General features: G+C 43.7%; 1 protein-coding gene across 3 annotated transcripts in view; it reads right to left on the bottom strand.

Moving 5' to 3' along the window:
• Positions 1 to 25,929, bottom strand: part of Arid1b (AT-rich interaction domain 1B) — a 402,089-nt gene that overhangs the window by 57,342 nt on the left and 318,818 nt on the right. For all 3 annotated transcript variants that reach the window (XM_076858093.2, XM_076858094.2, XM_076858092.2), the window contains exons 7-8: positions 13,441 to 13,620; positions 1,727 to 2,054 (exon numbers count right to left, since the gene is read on the bottom strand). In XM_076858093.2, coding sequence (XP_076714208.2) covers positions 1,727 to 2,054; positions 13,441 to 13,620 — 508 coding nt within the window. The remainder of the gene's footprint in view (positions 1 to 1,726; positions 2,055 to 13,440; positions 13,621 to 25,929) is intronic.

Raw genomic sequence — 25,929 nt, forward strand, 5'->3', positions numbered from 1 at the left:
CTAAAGTGGAACAGAAGAACAGCTTCTTTGGATTTGTTCTGTAGCACAACTTTGAATCCCTGTCTGCATGCTATTCCACATGTAGGTATGGGGGTTACAGAAGGGGACAAACAGGCAGAATACCCTGGACCATGCAGCTGCCTTGGGTGGGTCTGGATCAAATTTCTTTAAAAAAAAAAATGCTGGGGCGGGGAGGGCACAGGAGGGAAAAAATAAGATTCTCAGATCTAATCTGTTTACAGATGTGAAGTATAACTTTGACTTTGGTAAAATCGAAAACTAAAATAAGCAGCCCCCTTTTAAACTCCCAGAGAGCTAAAATGGGTAGTATGTGAAGGTAAGGCTTTGGAAAGGTCTACTGATTACAAACAGAAAATAAAGACACATTGAATTCTAAAGATGACACACACACTGGCCCGGAAAGGGAACACAGCAAGACTTTCTAATCTAGCAGAATTCTGCCTTAATCTCTGTTATCCTCTCAGATCACCTTCAGAGCCTCCTGACAAATGCAATCACATACTTCCTACTTAACAGAAGGAACATAACTTGTGCTTTGAGTTCCAACAATAGACAATTCATTTAAACCTAAATCAGAACTTCAGTTGGACCAGCTGAACCAGTCTTCACAGACAGGTTTATCTAAACATCCCCACAGCCTGAGCATGTTGGCTACAAGGCAGGTGCTGGTGTTCAGAGGAATTTAAGAGACTGTAATGGAGGTGGGGGTAAATGTGTAGGTGATTTTCATTTTAATTCCTCAAGGGAAATGTATCATTGTTTGGAGCAAACAGTGGGACTGGAGGGGTCCCCATCGTTTAGAAATAGCAGCTTTGGGGGAAAAGGAGCAAAGGGACACATTTAAACAAACAAACACACACACACACACACACACACACACACACACACACACACACATTCTCTCTCTCTCTCTCTCTCTCTCTCTCTCAGTTTTTATTTCCCTTTCACAAGATTCAGAATCTTCTATTCTTTCTTCTGAAGATAACATTGAGATAAATATCTTCTAATGTGCTTTTTACAATACAGTCATCTTTGTCTCATAAATTTCTGATTCTGTTGTTATTTATACAGGTCAAGTATTACTTTAAGAATTAATATTAAGAACTAGGGCTAAAATCAAGCAAGCAATAAAAGCTGAAACCTTGCTCCATCAACTTAAACTTCCGGAAATACTATCTTTGCTTTGTTGGCCACACTTTGGTTTGGATGTAATTATGCCCAGAAAAAAAAAAATTTTTTTTCAGCATAAGGATACGAAGTGTACAAATCCTAGACAAATACTGTTAGCCCAGCACATGCAAAGTTTCTTTTTACAAAGATTCTTATTGTAGGTTTAAAAAAAAAGTGGGGGGCATGCATCCTTTTCAATGATTTGGATTTTAAATATTTTGCCTTTCATGCTTCCTTCTCAAAATTTCTTTTAAATGGAACTAAGACATTTTACTATGCACCAGGATGTCATATGCTGGTGTCAATGACTGTAACAGACATTTTTAAGACACTTTCCACAACTGATGAGCCTATTTCTCAGATTCCTTCCTCAACGGATCATAAAACATGGTCACTCACTTCTCTGACCTTTATGGTACAGCATGTATTTGACACAAAAAGAATCGTCAAATGCAAGTGTGTTCTGCTGTTCTAGTGTCTGCTGCCTGATTGTGTGTCTGCACTGCACCTAGCTGGCTCAGCCCCAGCGGCTTACCTGCTTTGTGCTGAGTTGGCAGCAGCCTGCATCACGGCTGCAGCGGCCTCCTGTGCCTTCCGGTTCACGGTGGGCATCGGCGGCCCCATGCCTGGCCCGCCCTGCTGAGACATGCCAGGAGAGCCGGGGGTCACATTGCTCATGTTTCCAGGAAATGGTCTGTTCTGCATCCCAGCTGCCGGCATCCGTCCCAGGGTCATAGCACCACATTGCTGGCTTGGCCCTTGTCCATGCATCTGGTTGTTGGCACTGATGCCCATACCGGGCCCTGGGCCACTGTAGCTTGCACTGGGCACCCCACTATACGTTGGGGGTCTGGAGTAGTTACCTAAACAAAAAGCAAACACAGATTAAAGGTTTTAATTTAGTCCTTATACTTGTGAAAACACTCCCTGGAAATACTTTCTGTGCAACAATGTGCTCACCATAGAGTATTAATCATGATCCCCATTAGCCCTTCCTGTTGGTTAGATGAGGCTGCCAGTCTCAAAATATGCTTTCTCTGCACATTCCCAAAGTCCTAGGGGTGAGCCCAAAGACAAAAGAATCCCCTGCCCCCCAGGCCCCTGCAATGTTGAGGAGAAAGGCAAGCTAATCTTAAAATGGAATACCAGCAATAAGCCTTGCTTTAATATTCTTAAACTATAACCAAAATCATTGTTTGAATTTGCAAGTATTCTGACGAAGGCCACTTTGGGACTGCTCTATCACATCAGCCCTAGGCCAACAGCTACCGTAGGGCAATTGTACTTAGGGCCAGGTTAGCCTCCAAGACGTAGGGTGGGTGGTATCAACGTCCAACACGGCTTTTCATCAACTTTGGGAACAACCAACTATAATTTTGCCTGGGCGCCCAATGAAGTGGCTGGTTTGTGCTTAGGTCCCATTATCTTACGATTCCAAACACCAGTGTGACACTGGGCACAGCAAAATGGTGGCATGAGAAGAAGCAGGCAGGGCTGGCAGCTGAAACAGGAACCACAACCTTACCTCCCAAATCTGCCCATGCTGGGGAGCTCAGGGAGCAGAGTGTAGCTGTAAGGGCTCCGACTCATAGTGGTTTTGTTTCCTCCTTCTTCCTACCTTCTATTCTGATTGCATGTATACAAATTAAATTCTAGTAAATTAAAGGCATACATGATACCACTTCAATAACGGCAGAAGCAGATGTTAACTGTGGAACCACTGCGTGGGCTTTGCCCCACTGAATTCATTCATTTCTCCCAATAATCATATGAAATGCAGATACCACTGTTTACAAGTGAGGGAAATCAAGAGTTAGTAACCTGGAATGAAGTTCAAGCAAACAGACTCCGGAACCCATGGGTTCCACCACCCAAACACATTTCATCCCAATAAAGGATGGTTGAAATAAAAAATGTAAAAAGACAGAGCTATTTGTAGAATACGGATCAGCATTTCTCAATCAGTCCTTATTACTTTCTAAAAGATTCTCCCCATCCACCTAACAATACACACATTGTATGTGACGTAAAGTTGAATGACCCTGGATTCCTATACTTGGGAAGCTCACAATCTACATGCAAATGTGTTGGAGCAGGATGGGCAAAGATGAGAAAAGACACCAAAGTCAAACCAGAGAGACTGAGGCAGGAGTGAGTCTGAGTGGGGGTTGGGCTGCCCTCTGTGGTGGGGTGGTAGAGACTTCTCAGAACAAAGCAGTTCTGCCTTCCTGACCACATGGCACCCCTAGGTGGGCTGCTCTCACCTTCCTTCCTTCCTCCACCCTGTAAACAACATTCCTCTGATATCCTCCACCTGAAGGGCATCAGGACTGAACCCCAGACACAGTAAAGTCATCTGAATCTGAGCAGGAGGTGGAGGGACTTTGCAGCTACACAGGAGCAGGGCAAGGAGGGGGAAGAGCCCCCATGGATCAGTGGCCATGAACACTGCACACGGACAAGAGAACGCTCAAGACAGTCACCAAGAGCCAGAGGGGGCTGAGCTGGGGGCAGCAGGGTAAAAAGGACAGATTGCAGGGCCCCCATGGGCTTCTATGTATGTGGTTAACCCTGAAGATGAGGAGCTTCTCAAGGATTCCCAATGTAAAGAGAAACAGATCAACAATGATAAAAGCAAACTCTTAACATTTACCAGGCACCAGGCTCAGTTCCAGGTTCTCTGTGTTAACCCCTTGATTTCTGTGAGGCCCAAGAGTAGATATTACTGTCAACATCATTTTGGACGAGAACCTAAGGCACAGGTGCTAAGTAACTTGTCCCATAGCTGTAGGGCTAATAACTGGAGCCATATAGAATGCCCAGGGATGACTGCGGGAGGCTATGAGTGTGGCACCGAGTCCCAGCACATCACATCTGACCCTGGCCTCTCCCAGGGTAAAGAAAGAGAATGTTTAATGAGCAATATTACCACAATTATAAAACCAGGTTTTCTCCAACTCACACACATAAAGCACCTTCCCCTACAAATCAGCAAGGAATTCAACAGAGTTCCACTTACTGGGTGCTCAACCTTGCCAGGTGCATCCTTCAGGCCTCCTGCTTGGGCTGCACGTGAATTGTGTGTTATTATTCACAAATGATAAGGAGGTCAGTGTTGTGTAGACCACAAGCCAGTATACTTTTTTCTGCTAAGACCAGATAATAAATATTTTAGGCTTTGTGGGCCAGAAAGTCTATCTATCGCTCCTCAACACTGCCACTGTAGTCCCAAAGCAGTGTCATGCCGGTTAATACAGACGGGAGGGGTCCAACCATAACGTTTACTTCAAAAACAGAGAGGGTTGAAGCAGGCCACAACATAGACTGACCGTGGGGCATGACAATAAACTGCCACGCTAGCAACAGCATGAGCCTTGTTCAAGTCAGCAGCTTCTCTAGCCTACACTTCTGGGAGGCTGAGGAGGAGGCCAGGTGCTCAACAGCAGGCTCAAGGGAGACACTGGGGCTGGGGAGGGGGCACCTGGGCAGGAGGACCCCAGTGCCCCAGATGCACCATCAGGCTGTGACGGACAGCCCCTGACACTGAAACCACTTGCTCACCAAAATACACTATGCTGCAGTCAGGCTGTGCAGAAATAATCAACCTTACACTGTTTTCAAGTAAAAAGTTACAAAAAACAAACTTCACTGGTTTAAGTTCCTTACAGAAAGTGCTGAAGTTGTCTTGGAATCTCCCATCCCTGGGTCATATGCAAACTTGTGGCTGGTGGCCAGGGCCACCTTGCTGGAATGCATACCTTCTGCACCCTGATGGGCTGGGCTGTAGGGCCCTTCCTCCACCCTGACCTCACGGCCTCCCTCCCAGGTTATCTGCTAAGGTCAGTAGGCTACAGTGCTCCTCTGTGGCTCTTGCTCTTATTAAAAATAATCATGCTCACTCATAGTTGGACTGAACACATAACAAATTCACACACTCATGGATGACTTGGGGCTACTCTCCTCCTTCCCCCAACCTTAGATATGTGACTCACTGGTGAGAAGCCTTTTTCAGTGAAAGCATATGTGCCTGCTGCTTTCAAAGGAAATGAAATAACACTTTAATCTGGTAGAAAACAAGCATTTAGACATAGTTATGGCAGACTACACTCCTAAAGTGGTTTTATTAGACAAAGAAGGTTCCTGATCTCGTCTGGCTCTTCTCACAGTTAGAATAGAGAAATGCTGTTACTTCCAGTTCTGTATCTCAGATCTAACTGGCAGTCCAGGCTGTATCTCAGTGAGCATAAGGGAAGGAACAAGGAAGAGGTTTGGGTACTCTGCACTCTACTCCAGGCTCTTCCCCCTTAAGGACCAAAGAGCAAAGAGCTGTGCTTCCAATGTGGGGTATCAGGCTATGCCTCCCAGCAGGAGACCCTGTCCTGGGGGCAGGTGCTGGAGCATAGCCACTGTGTCGCCCACAGGCTGTGCATGTACTTCCAAGGGCCCTTCTGGGGCTGGGAAGCCAGGTTATTTTTCTCCACTCAGTTGGGTTGACTCAAAAGTGCACATCCATGGAAATATTCTAATGTAGAGGCCTCATTTGAGAAGAGAAATGCAAAGCCCCCTTTTCTTTTCTTTCTTCCTTACACTCATGTGTCTGGTAAACATTTCCAAAAGGCTTCAAATGGCTTCTGAGGCATCAATGGATAAAACAGAGGCTTTAGGAGCAGGGTCTGAGCACCGGTGCTGACACTTCCTGGCAGTGTGACCTTCAGGAGTTATTTAACCTTTCTGCACCACAAGCAGTACTGTCACCTGGAGACAGGTGATGCTAAGGGAACACCCAGGGTGACTAGTACAGGGCAGGCAGGGCTGCCTGAGGAATGGCAACTGCATGTGCCATCATCGACCAGCGCGACACTCCTCCCTACCAGCCTCAAAGATGTGTGGATGGGGCAAAAACTGACCCCCCCCCCACTTGATAGCGTATCTTTCTTCCCAAGGTAAACAGAAACCAAATATGTAAGCCAAGCAAAATATGAGAGGAAAAGCCAGGAATGAGGAGTGCGATCTTATTTCCATGTTTCTCTAATAGATTAGTAATTTGTTGGCACCAGCTTTGACAGAAAGCAGATGGATGCAGCATTAAGCACAATGAAGGCAGCAGATGCCGGGCCAGCCCACCTCAGCTGGCCTGGTCTTGCAGCCAAGTCCGAGAGCACACAGTTTTCAAGTGGGTTCGTCTTGGCACACAGCTTTGGAAAATTGGTCACCAAATGAATTCAGATTTCAACCCACTAGGACTTATATTCAAGCGGGGATGCAGCAGCTAGCCTCTGTTGAAGTCGTCATCATTATTTTAGGAGGACTGCAGATCATTTTGTATCTGACTACAGAACATTTGAATTTGGTGGTCATAACCAATTTTCAAGCTTACTGTATTTATTAAGCTGCTAAGTGTTCCCACTCACACACGACATCTGTTTCTCAGTGTCAATCATTTAGCAATTATATATGAATGACTACTATGTGCAAGCTTCTGCAGCATCCCCCTCGGCAGAGGAGGCTAAAAGGAGGCACACTTCAGAAGCCAGATCAGAGGGAACGCACCGTTAGTCATGCTATGACAAACATTATGAATTAGGGCTAAACACGCATTTACCTTATTTTAAAGCCAACGTCATTCACCATTTTTATAACAATTTACTACATGATATGGTCACATTTTTTAAGATACAATTTATATACCATAACAAACATCAATCCCATAACCACCAGCACGACTGGGATATAGAATATTTCTGCCGAAGCAAGAAGTTCCCTCTTGTTCACTGTCGTCAGTCATAAGTCCAAACCTAGCCCTGACCAGACAGTGATCTGACTTTTTTCCCACGTAGTTTTGCCTCTCTATGTTAGATACATAGTCACGAGGGACAGCCATGGGCACCTGGCTATCTTCACTTAGCATCATACTTCTGAGATCATCCTCACTGCTGCACATACAATTAACTCCTCTAAAATTTAAGAAGTGATGCAAATTCAATGCAGAAAACACCGAAGCACAAACTATACACACAAAAATGAGCCTTAGTTTCACCTCCCAAAGATGAGACACCATGCATTGTAAATTACTCTTAGGCACCGAATACCCAACTCAATACCCACCACACATCCAGGCAGGGCCAGGAAGGTTTGTCAGTGTCTCTGGATTCTTAGTAAAATTCATTCATTTAAGAAATTGTTATTAAGGGATTCTTATATACTAGAATGTATATGCCCAGCATTCAGCAGTGATAGGTCAGAGAACTTAAATTCTGGTGGCAGAGATAGGAAATTAGGAAATGAAGACAAGATCATGTGATGATGAGAACTACAAGGAAAGTGAAGCACAGACTACTGCAGTGAGTGTGGGGGACTAGGGGATACTCTGGGCAAGGGAACTGTGTCCATGTCACTGCCTTTCTCAGGAGAAGCATGGGCTCTTCAAAGACACAACAACTAAGGCTAACATTGGACACAGATGCCAGGGACACACAAGCACAACCAGCATGTGACAGCAGAGCAGACCTGGTTCTTGCATGTGTGGCCTTTGGAAAGCTATTTGTCATTGAAGCTCAGTCTCCTCATCTATAAAGAGGGTACATAGGAGATGACCTATCTCCTATGGTTGCTGAAGGGATAAAACAATGACTATTTCTGGACAACTGACAAGGAATAGTCTGTAAGGAAATGATGAAAATTGTTCCGATATTCATTAGTTTTTACTAGTGAACAGGAATTATCTTTGCTCTATTGTGTTAGGGTCAAACTTTACTTTCATGGTGCACAAATAATAAAGTTATTCCTGAAAAAGAGGTAAGTATAAAAAAGAATAAACATTGATATTAACAATTAAACAAAAAGGTATTGTCTGAATGCAATAATCAACTTCAGTATACAGTAGTCATGTCTCTACTATAAGAAACTGAATCTGGAAGGAGCCTGCGCTGGGAATTTCACTGTCACATGCTGCAGGACTGGGCTCAAAGCTAAAATGGAGAGTGTCGGGGCAAGAGGCCGGCAAGGGACACTTACACCCACCTCACTTGGCTATCTGGGTACGTTCCTGCAGAAATGTCACCCAACAGATGGTCTTTTTTTAAGCAAACACTTTAATAAATAGCAGAGCTACGGGCCACGGGATAAGGCACTGTGCTAAGACATGTAGCAGAGCCGTGTGTCCATGTGTGGTCATCCTGACTACTGCCTGTGGCCGTCCTCATCAAGACCAGCAGCAGTGAAAGCCACCAATACAACCATAAGGTGCTCATCCTGTCGATTAGCAGAAAGGACATTGTCCTGTGTGTGCTGCTGACTTTAATTATCAAGGTAGAATAATCAGCTTTACCTAAGTCAAACTAACTCTTTTTTCTTTTTTTCCCTTTCCTAGAGATGGGGTCTCCATGAGCTGTACAGGCTGATCTTGGATTCACGATGCTCATGCTTCAGCCTTGTAAGCAGCTGGGATTACAGGGGTGCACAGCAATGCCCAGCTCCCCCCCCCTTTCTTCTTCTTCTTCTTCTTTTTTTTTCCTATTTTGAGTTGATTTTCATTGTAATTTTTTTTGACTTTTTAAAAAAACTAATTCACAGGTTTTGATCAAATCATGATGATTATCAGTCTAAGAAAAATTCACACTTAAATCTTGTCACTTAAGCTAAATATGAACATCAAAAGAAGACTTGCTTACATCAACCTTCCTTTTTCAATTAAGTGATCTAATTCCATTTGTTTTATTCTACTATTATTAACACAGAGGTTTAGAATATTCCTTCAATAAAACAAAACCATATAGAAAATGGATTAATCCTTTGGCTTCTGTCAATTTAAACATAAAACAGGGCTAAGGGAACAAGAAGCTATAACCCCGAAGTGTGTTATCATCCATTACCCCCACCAAAAAAAAAAAGAAAAGAAAAGAAATGAGTGATACCAAGGAGAGCCATCAGCATAGACACAGTTGAGTCCAAAAAACAACGGCATCCACCTCTGCACCAAGGTGACCTTCGGACCCCAGCTCATAACCCAGGAAGCAGGCACCCCTGCCCCTCTCCTGTGAAAGGTAGGGAGACAAACAGGGATCCAGATTTACAAGAGTGGAGCCAGAAACTCTGGGTCAGGCATGCCAGGGGCCCACAAGAGGGCCCGCAAAAGGGACAACTTGCAATATCTGTACCTTGCTCCTCTAGACCAAAATGGCTTCAATATTATTACTGTAGAATTCACTACTTTGGAACTGCATTCATTTCAACTGAATATAATTTTGTTTTTGCTGAATTTATGAGAAAGGAATGGAAAAAGAAGATTACAGATGGCTTTTAATTTATTTTAAAGAAAAAATGTTGAGATCCTTCTGGAAAAACACCTTTTATTAAATTGAGAAGTAAACAGTTTATCAGACTTACCTACTTGTGGGTCCTCTGCTTCCTAAGACAGACACTGTGGAACGAAGGCACAACACTAGGGCTATGTCAGTGTGCAACCTGCGCAGCTCCACAGAGAGGACCTGCACAAACACTCAGTTGTTACTGTACAAGTGAGTGATATCTAGTCTCAGAATTGTTGTGACCCGCCTGAGGTAACACTATTTATTTGTAGCAAAACTACGGCCAGGTCCTTGTTCCTCTTTGCAATCAATGTCAAATATGCAGAGTATCTATAGATGCTCAGTGTGAGAGATGTTTTTCTAGAGAACACAAAAAACAAAATAGAATCTTTGTCCTTAAGAAATAAAAGGGCTATGAAGATAAAACTGATTTCAGTTCTTTTCCCATAAAAATCTAGTTACTAATAATCAATAGTTATCTACATAAGTCTGTTTATTAAAGTGAGTCCCCATGGCCCTCTTACCTTGCAAATACTTTGCAAGGGTAGTTACTATGTGTGTTTCCTTGAAGGTAGAAAGGTACTACCTTTGTAAAACAGACTGTATTTAAATATTTTTACACATTTAAGTTGGTTTCATCTCATTTGTATATTTAATAATTCAGATTTTATAGTATTTCTAACAATTCCCCCTTCTTCACTTCATAGGACTTTTCTCTTGCCCTCTTTGGTACTTTTGATGTATTTCCATGACTGGACTCCTAACACGTTCTTGGCTCCCGAAGGTGCGTGGCAAGCCTTTTGCTTTTGCTTTCTGCGTGGCCTGTGAATGAAGGGAGTACAGCGAGGCCTGGGACATGGTCAGCCAGTGACTGTGTGAATGGCCTCTGAGGCCACTGTCCCTGTGAGCCTGGCTCTGCCATTTAAACCTGTGGGGTTGTGGTAAGTGACCAACCTCCTCAATGGGATGCACTCACAAGGCCTTCCCACACTAGGGAGTGGGCTGGCCACATCAGTCACTACCCACCCTGGAGAAAGCCTCAACTGCTACGTGCCTCAGTTTCCTCCTCTGTGAAGCAGCATGGAAACATGATCTGCCTCACAGTGGGACCCAGGGCAGAGACATGCTTAACAAAAGCTCTTTATTATTAAGAACGATTTTGGAGAAGCTGTTTTTGACAAAAGTAAAAACAGAGGTAAAAAGTATCTTCCCCTGAGATCTCTTAAGCACACAATCTAAGAAAAAGTCATTGAAAACAGAGGATGAAGCTCAGGACACTTGCCATTCACACGTGTGTCTTTCCAAAGATATGAAAACCTAAAATGGGAAGATGCAAGCAGAATGTTTTACTGGTAATCAGAGTAGTTAATTAAGGAGAGGAAGAACAGAAAATATCATTTGTGTCCCTGCTTCAAAGGATCATCAAAGAGAAATGAGAAGAAAGAGCGCTCCCCGAGTGGCAGAGTCCTGTGCACTGTGCTTCTCCTGCACCAGGTGCTGGCTGAGACCAGGCTGCGGTGTGGATTTGAACATGAGAAACCTGGACACTAGTTTTATCCCTGACATCAGCCTTGCCTGTGCAGGAAGGACCCTTGAAGGGATGCACCTCAGAGTGAACAGTGTGTGGGTGCCATGTAGAGAGAAGAGGGAGAAGAGCACAAAAAAGCAGGAGACTGGGGACAGAGGGACAGCCCTGGTTCATGAACACCTTCTTACAGGAGGATGGTGGGCTCGAGGCCAGCGACTTAGGCAGACCTCATCAAGATAAAACCCAGAGGGCTGGGGAGGAATCAGTGGGAAAGCGCCTCTATGCCCTGCCAATGTAACAGTACTGTCCCACGGGGATCCAGTAGCTACGCTAATATAAAATAGCCTAGAATTGAAGCAAAATTTAGGTTTGTGGAACACTGGAATTGAAAGTTATTTCCAAGGTAACAGAATCCATTTTCTCATTTTCCAGAAGAAAAGTAACTCACAGAGGGTATAAGCAATAGTTCAACAACACATAGCAGGTTGGGTGAGAGAATTCTTGCAGGCTCAGTACTCTTAAGTGAAGAGTCTTCATAATCAATGATTCCAGAAAACTGAAGGAGGATTTTGTCAAAAAAGGAATTTATTCCATGGAAATCATCTTCCCTGCTATTGACTCCCATAGCAGAAGCTCAAGGTTTATTCACAAAGGACTTGTTAGATGGTCTGAGGCCGTCTTCTGTCACTGAGTAGAGGAAGGGGCTCCAAGACTGACTTGCTGAGGAGTACAGAGACCTACGTCAAAAATCACACGAAGCCTCAAGGTTGTAAGTTAAGGCTTAGACCTTCAGCATTCAGCAGCCAGTTCTGAAAACAGAGCTGCAACCTTGTCTCCAGGTATATTCTGAGAAAAAGTCCACATTTTCCAGGCCCACCATAATTTGTAAACTGCTTTCCAACTGTGTACAGTTTTCTTCTTTCCTTGACAGCTACAGAAACAGTAAGAGCAGCTCCCAGAATAAGTCACTCACCAGTCCTGCCTCAAGTCCTCAGGTCATGATGACCTGTGCTGACAGGGACAGGCAGACCATTATTGTCAGCCAGGAAGAGCATCCTAAGGCTTGCTGCGTTAATAACCTGGAAAACCTGTACGAAGTGGCATGAAGGGAAGCACGCAAAACAGAGGCCACGCTCTGCGCAGGTGCACACGTGCCAAGGCAAGAAGACTCATGCTTTGGGTTTTGTTGTAGTTTCCTAGCACAGAAACAACTGCAAAGGGAACAGAACACAGCAGTACAAGGCAAGATGCAGGGCCACACTGGCAGTGCCACTCCCTTCCCAAACTGTAACTACCATAAAACAGGATGAGGAGGCTGTCTATGAGGCGCCTGGGCCCTCTGGGGCCCCTCCTGGATGTGGCCCAGCTTGCTAAAGACACATGGCTCTCCAAGAGGCTTGTCCCACGCAGGCCTGGAGGGGCTGTGGAGGGATGAGCAGCCCGACGCTCTCATCTTCCCTTGGAGTGTTCCTGAGATTTTCAGAAGTGAGGAAACTCTAGGAATTGTGCTAGATTATCCCGTTCTCTAAATTATCCATTAATGTCTAAGTAAACAAAATATAGAGAATGTGCTAAATTCAAATGTCCTACTGCCCATAGTGACTTTCAAAAAATACACACACACACACACACATCCAGATGAGGTTAAACCTTGATGAAAGGACTCTCTGCATATCTGATAAAACCTGCTTGAGCTCTAGGAAAGTGATCCTGGGGGTGCATCTGGGGCAGCTTCCACTTATCCTTCCATGCTCCCCTTTTCTTCCTGTTGGAGGATATGCACCTGTGTCAGGCTCTGTGCTCTCTCCAGGAGTCGGAGGGTGATGGTCAGGGAAGTGAGAAATGCCCCCACCTGCTCAGCACCCCAAAGACAGGCTGGTGGGCCATGAGCGGGGACACCCTTCTGAGCCAAGAGTCTGAGGTACTGAAGGGGATTACTGAGAGAAAGGTGCAAAATTCGAGTCCCACAAGATGAGCCCTAATAAATCAGAACCTTCTAAGCTAAGGCTTGTGTCCTTTCTCCATAAGCACTGGAATGGCACTGTAGTAACTGTTAACACAAGGCACACTTAGCGCTTAATTAAGGAACAGGGGCTGTGGTTCTTCCCAGCATTATGGACAGGCAGCTCAAGGACTGTAGGGTCTGCATTAACCTCACAGCCTTTCTGGGACCAGAGAATATTTTTTTAATTTAATTTTTATTTTTAGTTGTAGATGAACACAATACCTTTATTTTATTCATTCTTATGTGGTGCTGAGGATGAAGCCTCGTGCCTCACACATGCTAGGCAAGCACTCTACCCCTGAGCCACAGCCCCAGCTCCACCAAGGGAATCTTAAAGCACACTTAAAGTATTAAGACCCAGAAGGACTAGTGTATTGAGAGACTCGCACCACTCACTGCGCCATGTTTACCTTGGGGTCCATACTGGCTCATCTGCGGGCCGTAAGTCCCACTCGAGTTGCTCTGCTGAAAGCTACTGATTCCAGGGTGCACCTGGCCCCCAGGAGAAGGATGAGGCGACATGGACGGTCCTGTCTGCTGAGGTCCGTACTGAGACATCTGAGGGTTTCTTTGTGTGCCTGCCATAAAACCTATGTGGGAAAACAGATGGAACACATAAATGCAGGTGCTTCATAATCTCTGCAGGCACAGAAACGGACATGGGATTGTGCAGAGGGTCCATGGGGAGAGGGCTGGTACTGAGATTCTCCTAAGAAATATCCAAAGATATCTCAAACCCAGGTGAGGGATCTGGGAGGGTGCCATGGGGACATCCTGGTCCTAATCCAGAATTCTCATTAGAGAGTTCCCAGGAACTCAGAAGATGGTGAACTTGACCTGGAGAGAGGAAAAGAACAAGAAAGGCAAGTCACCGTAACAGCTCTTACAGGTAAGGCCTTCATGAAAGAAAAGTACCAGGCAGAGCTGAGAAGCCTGCACCCTCGCAGGTGCACATGTTGTGCCCAGCTCCTCAGCACCTCTGCTTACAGCACAATCTCACGCCCCCTGTCCCCAGCGTCCCCTGCACAGAGCTGAGCTCACAGGACAAGTGCTGTTCAACTGGACTCCTGACCCACTGGAAGCCCTTCCAGGAGCTGACTCTCACACTCCCTTTGCAGGTGAACTGCATAAAGCCCCCCAAGGCTCCCCACTGTTGGTGGGACTCACATTCAAACACCTGACCCCGTCACAGATCCTTCATGGCCTGGCAGTTGCCTTATTTCACCCCCTTTTCCTATAGCTTTCTCTTCTGCTACCCTCATGTCTGCTGGCCTTCTGGAAGTTCCAAGAAGATAACATCCGACTCTCCCACTCAACAAAAGTCTTTTCGATCCTTTAGACGTTACTGGATCCTCCTGGTTCGCTAGGCGGCTCTCCCTGCCCCACACCCTGCAGTCTCTCAGCCTATTTCACACCTACCTATATTCACAGCACTTTTTGCAACCTCTAAGTATTACTGCTATTATTTTTTGGCTCGCTTTTCCTCTATTTTCCACCACTAAAACATAAGCTCCATGATGGCAAGGATCATGTCTGGACTTACTGCTGCATTGTATGTCTTACAGGAGTGTGGCACAAAGCATCAATAACAAACCTTTTTTTTTTTTTTTAAACGAATGAAGGTTTAATTCTTTAGGCATACAAGAGAGTGCTCAGCACAACACAGTAGGGGTTAGTGTGGTGCTTTAAATGGATAAAGAAGATGAATCTTTAAATGATGCAGAACTACAGTGTCAGGTGTGTCCATGTGCTAGCAGCTGGGATGAATGCTAGTAAGCAGCATGGGCTGTCTGGACGGAGAGCCCTTGAGTCAAGACATATTTCTAAGAAAAGCTTGTATAATCAAAGTAGCAAACCAACAAAGGGCAATGTGAGAAATTGCTCCCAGAACCAAGTGTTGGTGCTGGTCACTGTGCCCGCGTTGCCAAGGGAAGGCTCTAACTGGGGCAAGGCAGGTTGCTGCCTGCTCCAGAGGAGAACCAGGGTCGCAGTTTCCAAAGAAAATCAATTGCAGAGGTGCAGGGTGAGACAAGACCTCCATCTAAGGGCAGCTGAAGGGAGGGTAAATGGTACTTTGTGTTTACAAAGGCTATGGTTGACATTTCACTAAGAAAAAAAGAGAGGGAGATACTTTTAACATTGCTTTTCTACCTAAAGAGATATAAAAGTAGGTAGAGCTAGTCTTTATTATCCTATTTAATTTATTTATAAAGATAAGTCTTCTGAAATTGGGCTCAATTGGCAGCTCCTAGATATAAATAATCAAAGAAAATGTTTGCTTTTTCAAATCTGAAAACAAACAGAAATCAGAGGACTAAAATTACTATAAGTGATTGCTTCTTAAGATGTTACATGAAATATTTATCTAAGCTTTACTATAAAATTCTCTAGAGTTTCAGATACAGCCTTGTTGAATTAAAAAAAAAAAAAATTCCAATTTCATACAGACCGTGTCTGAGTTCTCTCCCTGACTGCTTTCCTCGTCATTAGCACAGCACACAACCCAGGTTCACTTAGCATTTCATTTCACCTCTACCATACAGGTGTCCATGAAAGGCCGTCAGTGGCTGCTGCTTCTGGGACATTTCCTGCAGGCTGATGGTTTGTTCAAGTGAGTTCTAAGAATTCTCACCTGGGCAAGCTACTTCTTTATTTTAGACTATTGTTCAGTACTTAAAAACACACATCACATGAGAATTCCATGGGAACTATCCCAATGATCAAAGACATTATGCAGAAAAATCAAGTTTGTGAAAAGACTTTAAAAGGAAGTGGAATCTGAAAGCTAATTTGAATGCAGTGCCCAGGGTGTAGCTTTATGGTGGAGCATTTGCCCAGCAGGTGAGAAGCCCTGGGTAATCCCTAGTACTGCAACATAGATAAAGTACCATAGCATCAAATTCTGTAACTTATGGACAAGTTCTATGAGGTATGGAATTCACCTCTTCAAATAGAAATTAAAACTAGGAGTTAATTTTCTCTCCATGTATTTTCAACAGTTCCACTTACAGGAGCTTCTTAAAATCTTGTTGTCTATTTTCCAAAATAGTTGCCCCTTTCCCTGGAACCCCCAAGACCTCAGAAGGGGAGGGTGGCAACTTCCCTGCTTCTGTCTCAGCTATTGCCATCTGACACACTGAACTGCCAGAAGGCCTGGGTTACAGTTCTGTGCCTCCAGCTCAGAACAGAGGCAGCGGATGTGTAAACAGATATCTTGCAATGCATACTGAACCCCACTGCTGTGTGACCTTGGGCAAATGGTAATTTTTCCAAGCCTCAGTTTCCTCTATCTTGAAATGGAGATGAAGTTCCTGTAAGGATCAACTGATCCAACCCATGAAAGTGTTCTGCATACTAAAGATAGACAGGACAATGCCAACATTCTGCTTCATAAACGACCAAGAAAACCTCTAAACTCCAGCACCCCACATGTTCACATGTAGTTTCCAGTCAGAATAAACAAGCCAGTTCTTATTTCTACATCTGTTTTACACTTAAACACATGGGATTCACACGGTCCAGCACCTGTGTAACCAGAGGGTTAAAAGGGCTCTCCTGGGGTGTGGGAGGGAAAGGGCATTGGGGGGGGGGGCTGAGGTTGTGGCTTAGCAGTAGAGCGCTTGCCTAGCATGTGTGACGTCCTAGGTTCGATTCTCAGCATATAAATAAGTTAAAAAAAATCATCAACAACTAATAAAAATATTTTTAAAAAAGGGCTCTCCTGGGGGTGACCCTCTGCCCCTTCTCCTGCCAGAGTCCTGCCTAAAGCCTCAATATTTCCACGCAGCCTTGCAGAGGCATTTTATGACTCATGGCTGTGCTGTGTATATCTCCCTGATCAGCAGTCCACATGAACAGTGTCCAGTGGATCTTTTGATTCCTGTTCTAGAGCTGTCCATGTCATCTGCCTGTCCCCACTGGCCCTGAGCACTCTCCCTCCTGTGTAGCAGGCATAGCTGCCATCACACACCAATGGATGTGCCCTGCCCTGCAGACCCATGGGAAGTTGGCCCTGAGGCTTGAGTAACACTGGCATCAGCTGTATATTGCCATAGCTGCAAAGTGACAGGATTCAGCGTACATTTTTGAAACTAGTTCTACTCTAGTTGGTAGCATTGAGAAAGGGCTGAAAGGGAGTAAAGTTCAAAGTTAGAAGTCAAGTGAGAGTTAAAGTGATATCTAGTTAAATGGCTGCAATAATCCCTCGGGAGAAGTCTTCTGATTTTTAAAAGCTATAGAATATTGCCATAATCTTTTCAGCAGGTTGATGAAAAATAAGGATCAACAGAAGTTAGGTGGAAAAGAGGGACTTGTACCTTCCATCCTAACTGTAGAAGCTATACGAATCTATTGTTTCCTCAAGTGCAAAGTGGGGAGAGTCAACAAGGTGGATGTGAGCTCAGAAACACACTAACAGCCAGGCCTGGTGCCCCAAAGCTCTCAGAAAATGTCAGCATCTACTATGGCCACGGATTCCTGGGATCACAGGATGCCAGTCCTGGCCTTGTACTCTGCTGTGCACATTCCAGCCAGCTGCAGAGCCCTCAGGTATCTGAGTCCTGGCCTATTAAAATAGAGGTGGCACTTGATGGTAGCAGGGTCACTTTAGCTCTAGTTCTCTATGACTCTGGTTTGAACATTTTCTCTCCTAAAAAAAAAAAAAAATCTAAATTGGGTCTGTAATTCCATTTATATTTTTTTGGGGGGGGAGTCCTTTAATTTGTTGTTGTTGTTTTAAACATCTTTATTTTGAATGAAATAAAGGTCTGAAAATTCCCCCCAAAATGGGGGGAAAAAATCAAAGTTCAACCTCAAATTCTCTATTTATGGTGACATATTTGGATGTACTTTACTTTTAGAAAGTTATTATGCAATGGCAGCTTGTGCCGCAGTCTGACAGCTGGGAGAATGCAGCTGCAGCTTTAAAGAGCTGTAAGATTTCCTAGTCGTAAGCTGTCTGAGTTTAGAAAATCAACTTTCTAGTAAGGGAAATCTAGAAAGTATAAAATGAATTTCCTATACATTATGAAACTATAGAGTTATTAAATATACTATAGAATTATGTTATATAGTAAATATCTAACATGGGGATAAACTTTGGACAAAGTACTAAAATAGACAATTATCATATATGTTATATATAACACTGTTTCTTAGATATTCCATATAAAAATGTATTTCATCTATAAAGTAAACAAATACAAGGGTTTTTAAAATTAAATTTACCATTTTTAAGTCCTGCATTACCTGGATAAATACCACAAAAACTAGTATTACCACGCTGTAAATGAAGAGAGGCACATTTCTGGCATAAACAATAAACTGCCCTTTAGGAAAAGAATTTCAAGCAAAATCTGTTTTCTTAGAGAGAAGGTCATGTGGGAGAAACACACACTCTGACCTGTCTGGAACCAGAAGAAGTGGGTTAGAGGCTGCCTCTACCGACCCTCTTGTGGAACCCATGGGCTCTTTTGTATGAAATAGTGAAAGCACTTCTTGCCTTGGCTTACAAGATTGTTCTGAGAATTCAGTAAGAAAAGTGTATGCAAAAGCACTTTTCCCCATGAAAATGCTATACCAAGGCATTACTATTGCCTTTCTAGCGATTCTATGATCCCTTTATTCATTGTGAGTTCCAATTTAAGCTATCAAACTGATAACTCAATCCACAATGTTATTCAGATCTTCTACCAGCATGCCTCAATTTTACTCTAGCATTCATGGAACTATGACAAGGATAAGGAAAAAAAAAAAAAAACATTTTTTAAAGCAAAATATGTGATCCTTGCACTCAACTTAAAACTCTGTTGAACAGAAAACAAATCTTATCCACGATGAAAAATGATAAAATTACAAAGCAACTTATAATTTTATATGAGGAAAAAACAGTAACATCTTGGTCAATGGGTGATCACTTCCCTTGCCTCTCTTTATCATTTATTTAGTGCCAGGTGCTGGGATATTAAGCAAGGAGCAAAACAGACAGTGTCTGCCCTTAGGGAGCTTCCACTCCAGTGTCCAGTGGAAAATGGACATCCAACAATTCAAAATAAATAGGTCTGAGTACAATAAAAAGGTACAGGTGGGGTCAGAATATCTGGGGAGGGTCCACTTAAAACTGGGGAAGGCAACGGTTTCCTTGAAGTCAAATTTGGTCTGAGTCCTAAACCACATGGAGGAACCAAAGCTCCTGCACTCCCAGAGGTCTGTGGGGTACCCTTTCATTTGGTTAGTTCTTTTCCATGCTTAGCTTAACATGTTACCCCTTTCTCTAAACCCCACCCTGGCTCAGCTCCTGAAGGTCAACAAGGGAATACCCACATCCAAGAGAAGCAGCAAGGCCTCTTCCAACTCGTGCCTCTGGCCCCTGGGCTCCCCACCTTGCCCCACCTCCTGTTTTCCTCCTCTCAGAATGAGGTCTGCCTTGATTTGCTTCCTGGCCAGCACACATGTCTTCAGCATTTGGCCCCTCCTTTCTCCTGTCTCTTCCCACTGTGCTTCTGTCTCCCAGGACATCTGAGATCCCTACAGGTACAAGGTTGCTTTAGCCCTACAAATTTATGCAAATCCTGCCACTTAGCAAATATTTCCAGGTAGGGTGCTATTCCCTGATCTAGGTAAACAGGTGACTCTTAATGAACATATATTGCATGCAAAAAATTGCTTATTATTAATTCATTTAAGTTTCAAAACAACCTAAAGACATTGTGGCTCACAGAGGTGAATTTGCTGAGGTTATGTACAAACACTCGTTTTCAAACCAGTTCACAGCTAGGAAATTTCATTATTGTTGCCGTACCTGTGACTGAACCTAAGGCCTCACACATGCTAAGCTTTACCAGCAAGTTGCATCCCCAGCCCTGAGAAACATACTTACATACATACATACATACATACATACATACATTTATTTATTTATTTATTTATTTATTTATAGATGGAATTTCAGATGTTGCTCAGGCTGGTCTCCAACTCCTGGGCTCAAGTGATCCTCCTGCCTTAGCCTCCCATGTTGCTGGGACTATAGGTGTACACCACTGCATCCAACTAGGAAACCACCACTGCATCCAACTAGGAAACATTTTATATCATGATCTAATGTGCATGTGTTTACATATTCACATATGTCATTCAACACACATTGTGCTTCAAAAAACAAGTTTCACCCCTAAATGTCTAATGCTTTCATATTTTACATATCAATAGGGAAAGACACCCACTAATGGGAAGCATGGGGTGAAAGCAAGATGCTCTGCAGCATCCCCCACTGATCATGCCTCACAAGACTTCACTTCCACCACAGGGACGAACTCCTGTCCTCTGCCTTCCCCAGGCTCCTGCCCACCACACTCCTTGGCCTTCGAGGAAAGCAACCTGAAGTCAGGTGTGGTGGAGCTGTCACCACACTATCATCTGTTAGTATGTCTGGCTCTCTCCCAGACGGTGAGCACCTGAGTACTTCAAAGCTCTCTTCTCATTTGTCCAAGCAAGGTGTCTGGCTTGGAGTTGGACAGATACATATGCCTTTAGGGAATAATAAGGCCATTTCATTCTGTATCCATTTACTTTTACTGTACAAAAGCAGCTTAGTAAGTCAGACTGTCGCTTCCTGTGCCACCTGTCTTCAGAGTATCACAGCTGAAGGAAGGACTGTCGAGCAGCAGCAGCAACTGATAGATGACAGCAAGGGAGGGAAGGGGAAAGAGATGTCTCCCGTTGGACTTCCATCCACCTACATCACATCCTCCACTTTTCCCGGCCCACCGTGGGGCCTGCAGGCAGAGCCCAGAAAGTGGCTGCCCTGCTTCCAGTCAGGGAGCTTCCGGCAAGTTCAGTCAAGCCTCAGTTTCCTTTTCTGTCAAGAGCCTGTCTCATAAAATGAACTGAGGCAATGTGCAAAGCACAAGGCTCGGTCAGCCCTGTGCACCTGTCAGAGGTTCAGTGAGTGACAGCTACTATTGGTCACATGATTTTTAATATAACCCACCATGAACTTCCCATTGGAACTACTCTAAGTTTCCAAACTAGCTTCCTGTGCCAGGTTTTCCTACAAGCCATTCATCAGTTTAGAAAGTGCCTCAAGGATTTAGACATTGGTCACTTCCCTGCAATGCCACTGCTACCCCCTTGACACTGTGACCCACAGCCTGAGGCCCTTGCCTAGGAAGCCTGTGTCTCTGGGACTTGCCTGTTCCATATCTCAGTCAGAGCTGAGGGGTGGCTTGCCTCACGTGGTTCACTATCCAGATAGCACTGAACCTCTACAAACAGCTGCTTCCAGAAATAATTGGCCAGCTATGTCATTTGGCTCAGAAAAGCTAAGCTTAGCCCCTCTATGTAGCTCTGGTAGGTACTGATTAGCTCTGGTGGCCCAAAATTCAGTGTACATCCTCCTTGGCAGAGAGTGGGAGGCCGACTGAGAGAGGGAAAGATGGACAGTGGGAGGAGGAGGGAAAGAGACACTGAAATTTCTATCAAGGGTCTGAACAGACTCTTAAGGTAAAGGGCAAAGATTCTGGCCCACAGGATCTCAGGCATCACAACGATGGCTAGCTTTATAAACACCTGTGCAATGGATTAATCAATCCTTGAGGGTTTTATGTGGGGTTTACAAGAAGACCCAGGTCTGACCTAGGGGAGACCTTTCTCTTCATGGCTTTATAAGACCCTGGCCAGGACAAAGGCATTCTGCTGGCACTTTCTGCTGATCTCGCAGTTCTGGGAGAAATCTTGGGCAGCTTCTTTCCACCTTCTGATAAGAGGCTGACAATCTATATTCCAAAGGCACAGTGCTAAATTATGTATTTAATGACAACTTGGTAATTTCAAAACATTCAATAGCTAAAGACAGCACAGGGGGCGCAGGGTTGCCAGGACGTGACTGGGAAGCATTTAGTCTGCTTTTTTTTTTTAAATATCTTTATTTATTTGTTTTTCTGTGGTGCTGAGGATTGAACCCAGGGCCTCGCAGCCCTAGTCTACCTTTTTAAAGCACGGTTACTTAGGGTCATTCTCCTATGGTAGCAACCTTACCATCAAGGGACAACATCAAATCAATAACCCATTCTGGTCACATGGCAGTGTAAGTAATGTTTACCGCAGGTCTAGAAAAAAATATTTCACTCTGCATTATGGAGACCCAGTTTTAAAGATTAAGTCAATAGACATTTTTCTTCAATCAAATAAAAATCCCTTCATCACTCTGGGAAAACTGGCCTACATGAATCAGCATTTCTAAAACATTTACCTTTTTTTTTTTTTTTTTTTTGCATTGAACCCAGGGGTGCTTCACCACTGAGCCATATCCTCAGCACATTTTTATATTTTATTTAGAGATAGGGTACCGCTGATATGCTTAGGGCTTTGCCATGTTGCCGAGGCTGGCTTTGAACTTCCAATTCTCCTGTCTCAGCCTCCCAAGCTGCTGGGATAATAGGCATGTGCCACTGTACCCGCCTATCTATTTTTTTTATTAGGTGAATTTTCAAGACCTTTTCAATATATTCTTTTTAAAAAAATATTTCTTCAGTTATAGGTGGACACAATATCTTTATTTTATTTTCATGTGGTGCTGAGGATCGAACCCAGTGCCTCACTCATGCTAGGCAAGCGCTTTACCTCTGAGCCACATCCCAGCTCCCCAACATATTCTTTAGCACTGTCCTATTAGTGATTTGTTTAATGAACATTTTCCCCAATTTAAGAAAAATGCTACGTAGGATTCTCTGATTTGTAAAAGAGAAAATCCTTACAAACAAGAATCTTAAATCTTAGTAGCCCAAAAAATGTTTAAAGCAATGGATTTATTATCATAAGAATTTTCCAAATAAGATATGAAATGGAATGCAGAGTGTTTCTGTACAGTAAGGATGTGAAAAATTTCTTTTCTGGACAGTATAAAGATAGATATAGCTGATCTTTAGAAGCACTAAAAAGTTATCAAAAATAGAATAAAATTTCATTTAATTTTAAATAGTAAATTTAGGCCTTAAAGCACATTTGTGTTGGATTGATACAGGAAACTATCAAGAAGCTCTATGAACCCAGATCTGCAATGACAGATTGTCAAAACTTCAAAACTGTCAGCAATGGGTGAGAGTAGCATTCAAGAAAATACACTTCTGGGTTGAAGGACATTAGAAGGCATATGTAGAAGTAGCTAAATGAATAGTGAACAAATTTTCCAAAATTAAACTGAAGGGAATTTGAACATGGGTCTTGGCTGCCAACTGTGTCCTCTTTTCATCTTCATACAATACAACACATTCTGCAACATTAAGTTTTAGAGACTTTAAATCCTGTTGGAAAAAAAACAAATTAAGCACAAAGCCCAAGTCATGGTTTGTCACTACATGAGAAAGGAAATAGCAAGGAGAGAATGCCTCAGTTTATGTAGGACAGCCAGAACCGAAACACCAAAATTTAATTTCTTCAGAGGTGTCTCTTCAACCAGCAGAGAGCTTTGCCCACTGTCAGGACATCAATAAGATACCTAAGGTTCCACAAGCCACCAAAAAGCAAAGCGTGGTTTCCCTGTGGCACATGGACAATTTATTTTCATGGTGGCGTCCCGTTAAAAAAATTCACAGAATTACTGCCTTGCTTCTAAAAGCCCAGTTCAATAAAAGATGTCTCACCACATGTGTGAAATAATGGTCACACGTCACCACCTCAGCCGAGTGTCTCCAACCAGAGAGACAGGCCATTTCTCTTCCCAAATAGGTGTAAGAGTCCGGTTTGGAGAGAAAAATATATTTTAAAAAGTATTCTTGGAACATTTTAATATCTTCAGTATTTATTTTCCTGCCTGCTTCTCTTCGCAACATGAATTGCTTTGAGGAAGACAGAAACTAATGACCCGTTCAAGGCTTTAACTGGGGACCCCTGTGTCTTACCAGCTGTGCTATTAGGTTAACTGGCAGAATCACTCCCTCTCTTTTCCCTGCGAATGTAGCGCCCTATGCAAGGGGGCACACACCACAGCATCGAAGCTGCCCCCTTCCACAACAGCCCTCTCAGCTACTGACTAGCCTTGAAACTTACACCATCTATCATTGAGTAAATTAGAATCAGGGGAGGAATCAAACTAAATACCAGATGGCAGATGGGGACAGAACAGCCAGCCTTTCCATGTGCACATTTTCAAAGTTTTATCTGCAAAAGTCAGCTTTAGTGCTGAGGGCAACGAGAGCCTGCATATGTCTCTGTGCTGGAAGAAGCCAACAAACTACTTTCTATGGACTTTCAAACCAGGTCACACTTGAGCTAGATGTACCTGATGCTGATGCTCGTTATTAATATTTTTACAATGCCATGCAATTAACCAACTTCAGATACAAGATCTCATTTGACCTCTGCAATAAATTCATGGCACACTCTAATCCATATTTAAGGGAACAGAGATTTAATTAATTGTCCTAGATCACAAAACTGGAGAGTGGTAAAATTTCCACCTGAACTCAGATCTTTTGAATCCAAGGTCCTGACAGATTAAAATTAGCAACAGCACATGAAATAAGAATCACTGGATTGTGACAATGAGAAAGCTCTGGTGCTCATCCTCATGAAGCTCAAGGTGCTCTGGGCCTGGAGTGTTGCAGCTGTTCCCTGGCAGTGAGTGGGCCTTGAGCAAGCTGCCTCCTCCTAGGCACCTGACCTATAGGGGCAGCACCATGATGGGCAAGCTTTATGCATCTGCCCACGCAGCAAACTCTGCCTTGGGCCCTCCTAGGTACCAGGCCACCAGAACTTGAAGGATCAATATGCTGGGCAGGCAATACGAACCTCAGGGAGCAGAGCTGAAGTAGTATGGGGGCAAAAGCATGCCAGTTCGAGAAAAGAGTATGTAAAGGTTCTAAAAGAGGGTCAATGTGGCACAAGGACATGAGAACCACAGTGTGGTGAGAGAAGGGGAGGCAGGAGCTGGGTATGGAAGGGCCCCCACTAGCAGATCAGTGTGCCTTTCTCCAAGGCACAGGCACTGATGCAATTCTTGTCTTCTGGCATGACTGTTTGGGATGCGGCATGCAAAATAGACAGGAAAAAGAGCTGGAGGCTTCTGAAGGTGCCTAGCTGGTCTGGACTAAGGAAGTGACAGTACATTTAGACCCGCAAAGGTATGGAAACTACTGCAGTCCAGTGGGGAAGTTAGGTAGCCTGGGGAAGACGTGGGAGAAAAAAGCATCAAGCGTGGCCTCAAGTCTGCTGGTTGGGATAAAGGGTGGCCGTTCACTGAGGAGGAGCACAAAAGGAGCAGGGGAGAGCCTGCTGGTGTCTGTCAGTGTGTGCCAGACACAGTGGCGAATTTACCCAAGATCCAGATGTTCTCAAATACTTCCACTGAAGAATAATGAGCAGGTTAAAAGTGAGTGTTAACTATTAAAAGCTTTAATTGACAATTCATAAAATTATGACATATAACAAAAGTAACAAAATTATACTTAAAAAAAATATTTTTAAAGATCAATGATTTCTCAATGAACATAAATTAGTTTTTACTGTATGAGACATATTTTCTCAGCTTTTTGATGGACATACATCTGGACAGTAGTCTGAGAGGGAATCTGATGATGAACCTCACACGGTACTTATACCACAGCTGCACCCCTTGGGCTTGCCCACAGTCTAGCCCAAAACCAGAGGTCTGAGGCTCAAGAAATTAGAAACACCTTTCTAGAGTGAAGTCTAGATATCCTTTCTAGTATAAAACCTCCCATTTGAGTTTATTTGCATCTTTCACAGACCACACAAAAGGGATTCTCAAGAGCAGAGACTGAATTAACTGCCACAGGGGTAAGGGCAGAATATTGATAATGCTCTTCTTACAGCAGTGGGAAGGTAAAATACCTTCTCTTCAGAAAGAGAAAGAACTAACAATATGGGTTATGAAAACATTTTCT

This window comes from Callospermophilus lateralis, chromosome 6, assembly GCF_048772815.1.
Source record: "Callospermophilus lateralis isolate mCalLat2 chromosome 6, mCalLat2.hap1, whole genome shotgun sequence".
NCBI lineage: Eukaryota > Metazoa > Chordata > Mammalia > Rodentia > Sciuridae > Callospermophilus > Callospermophilus lateralis.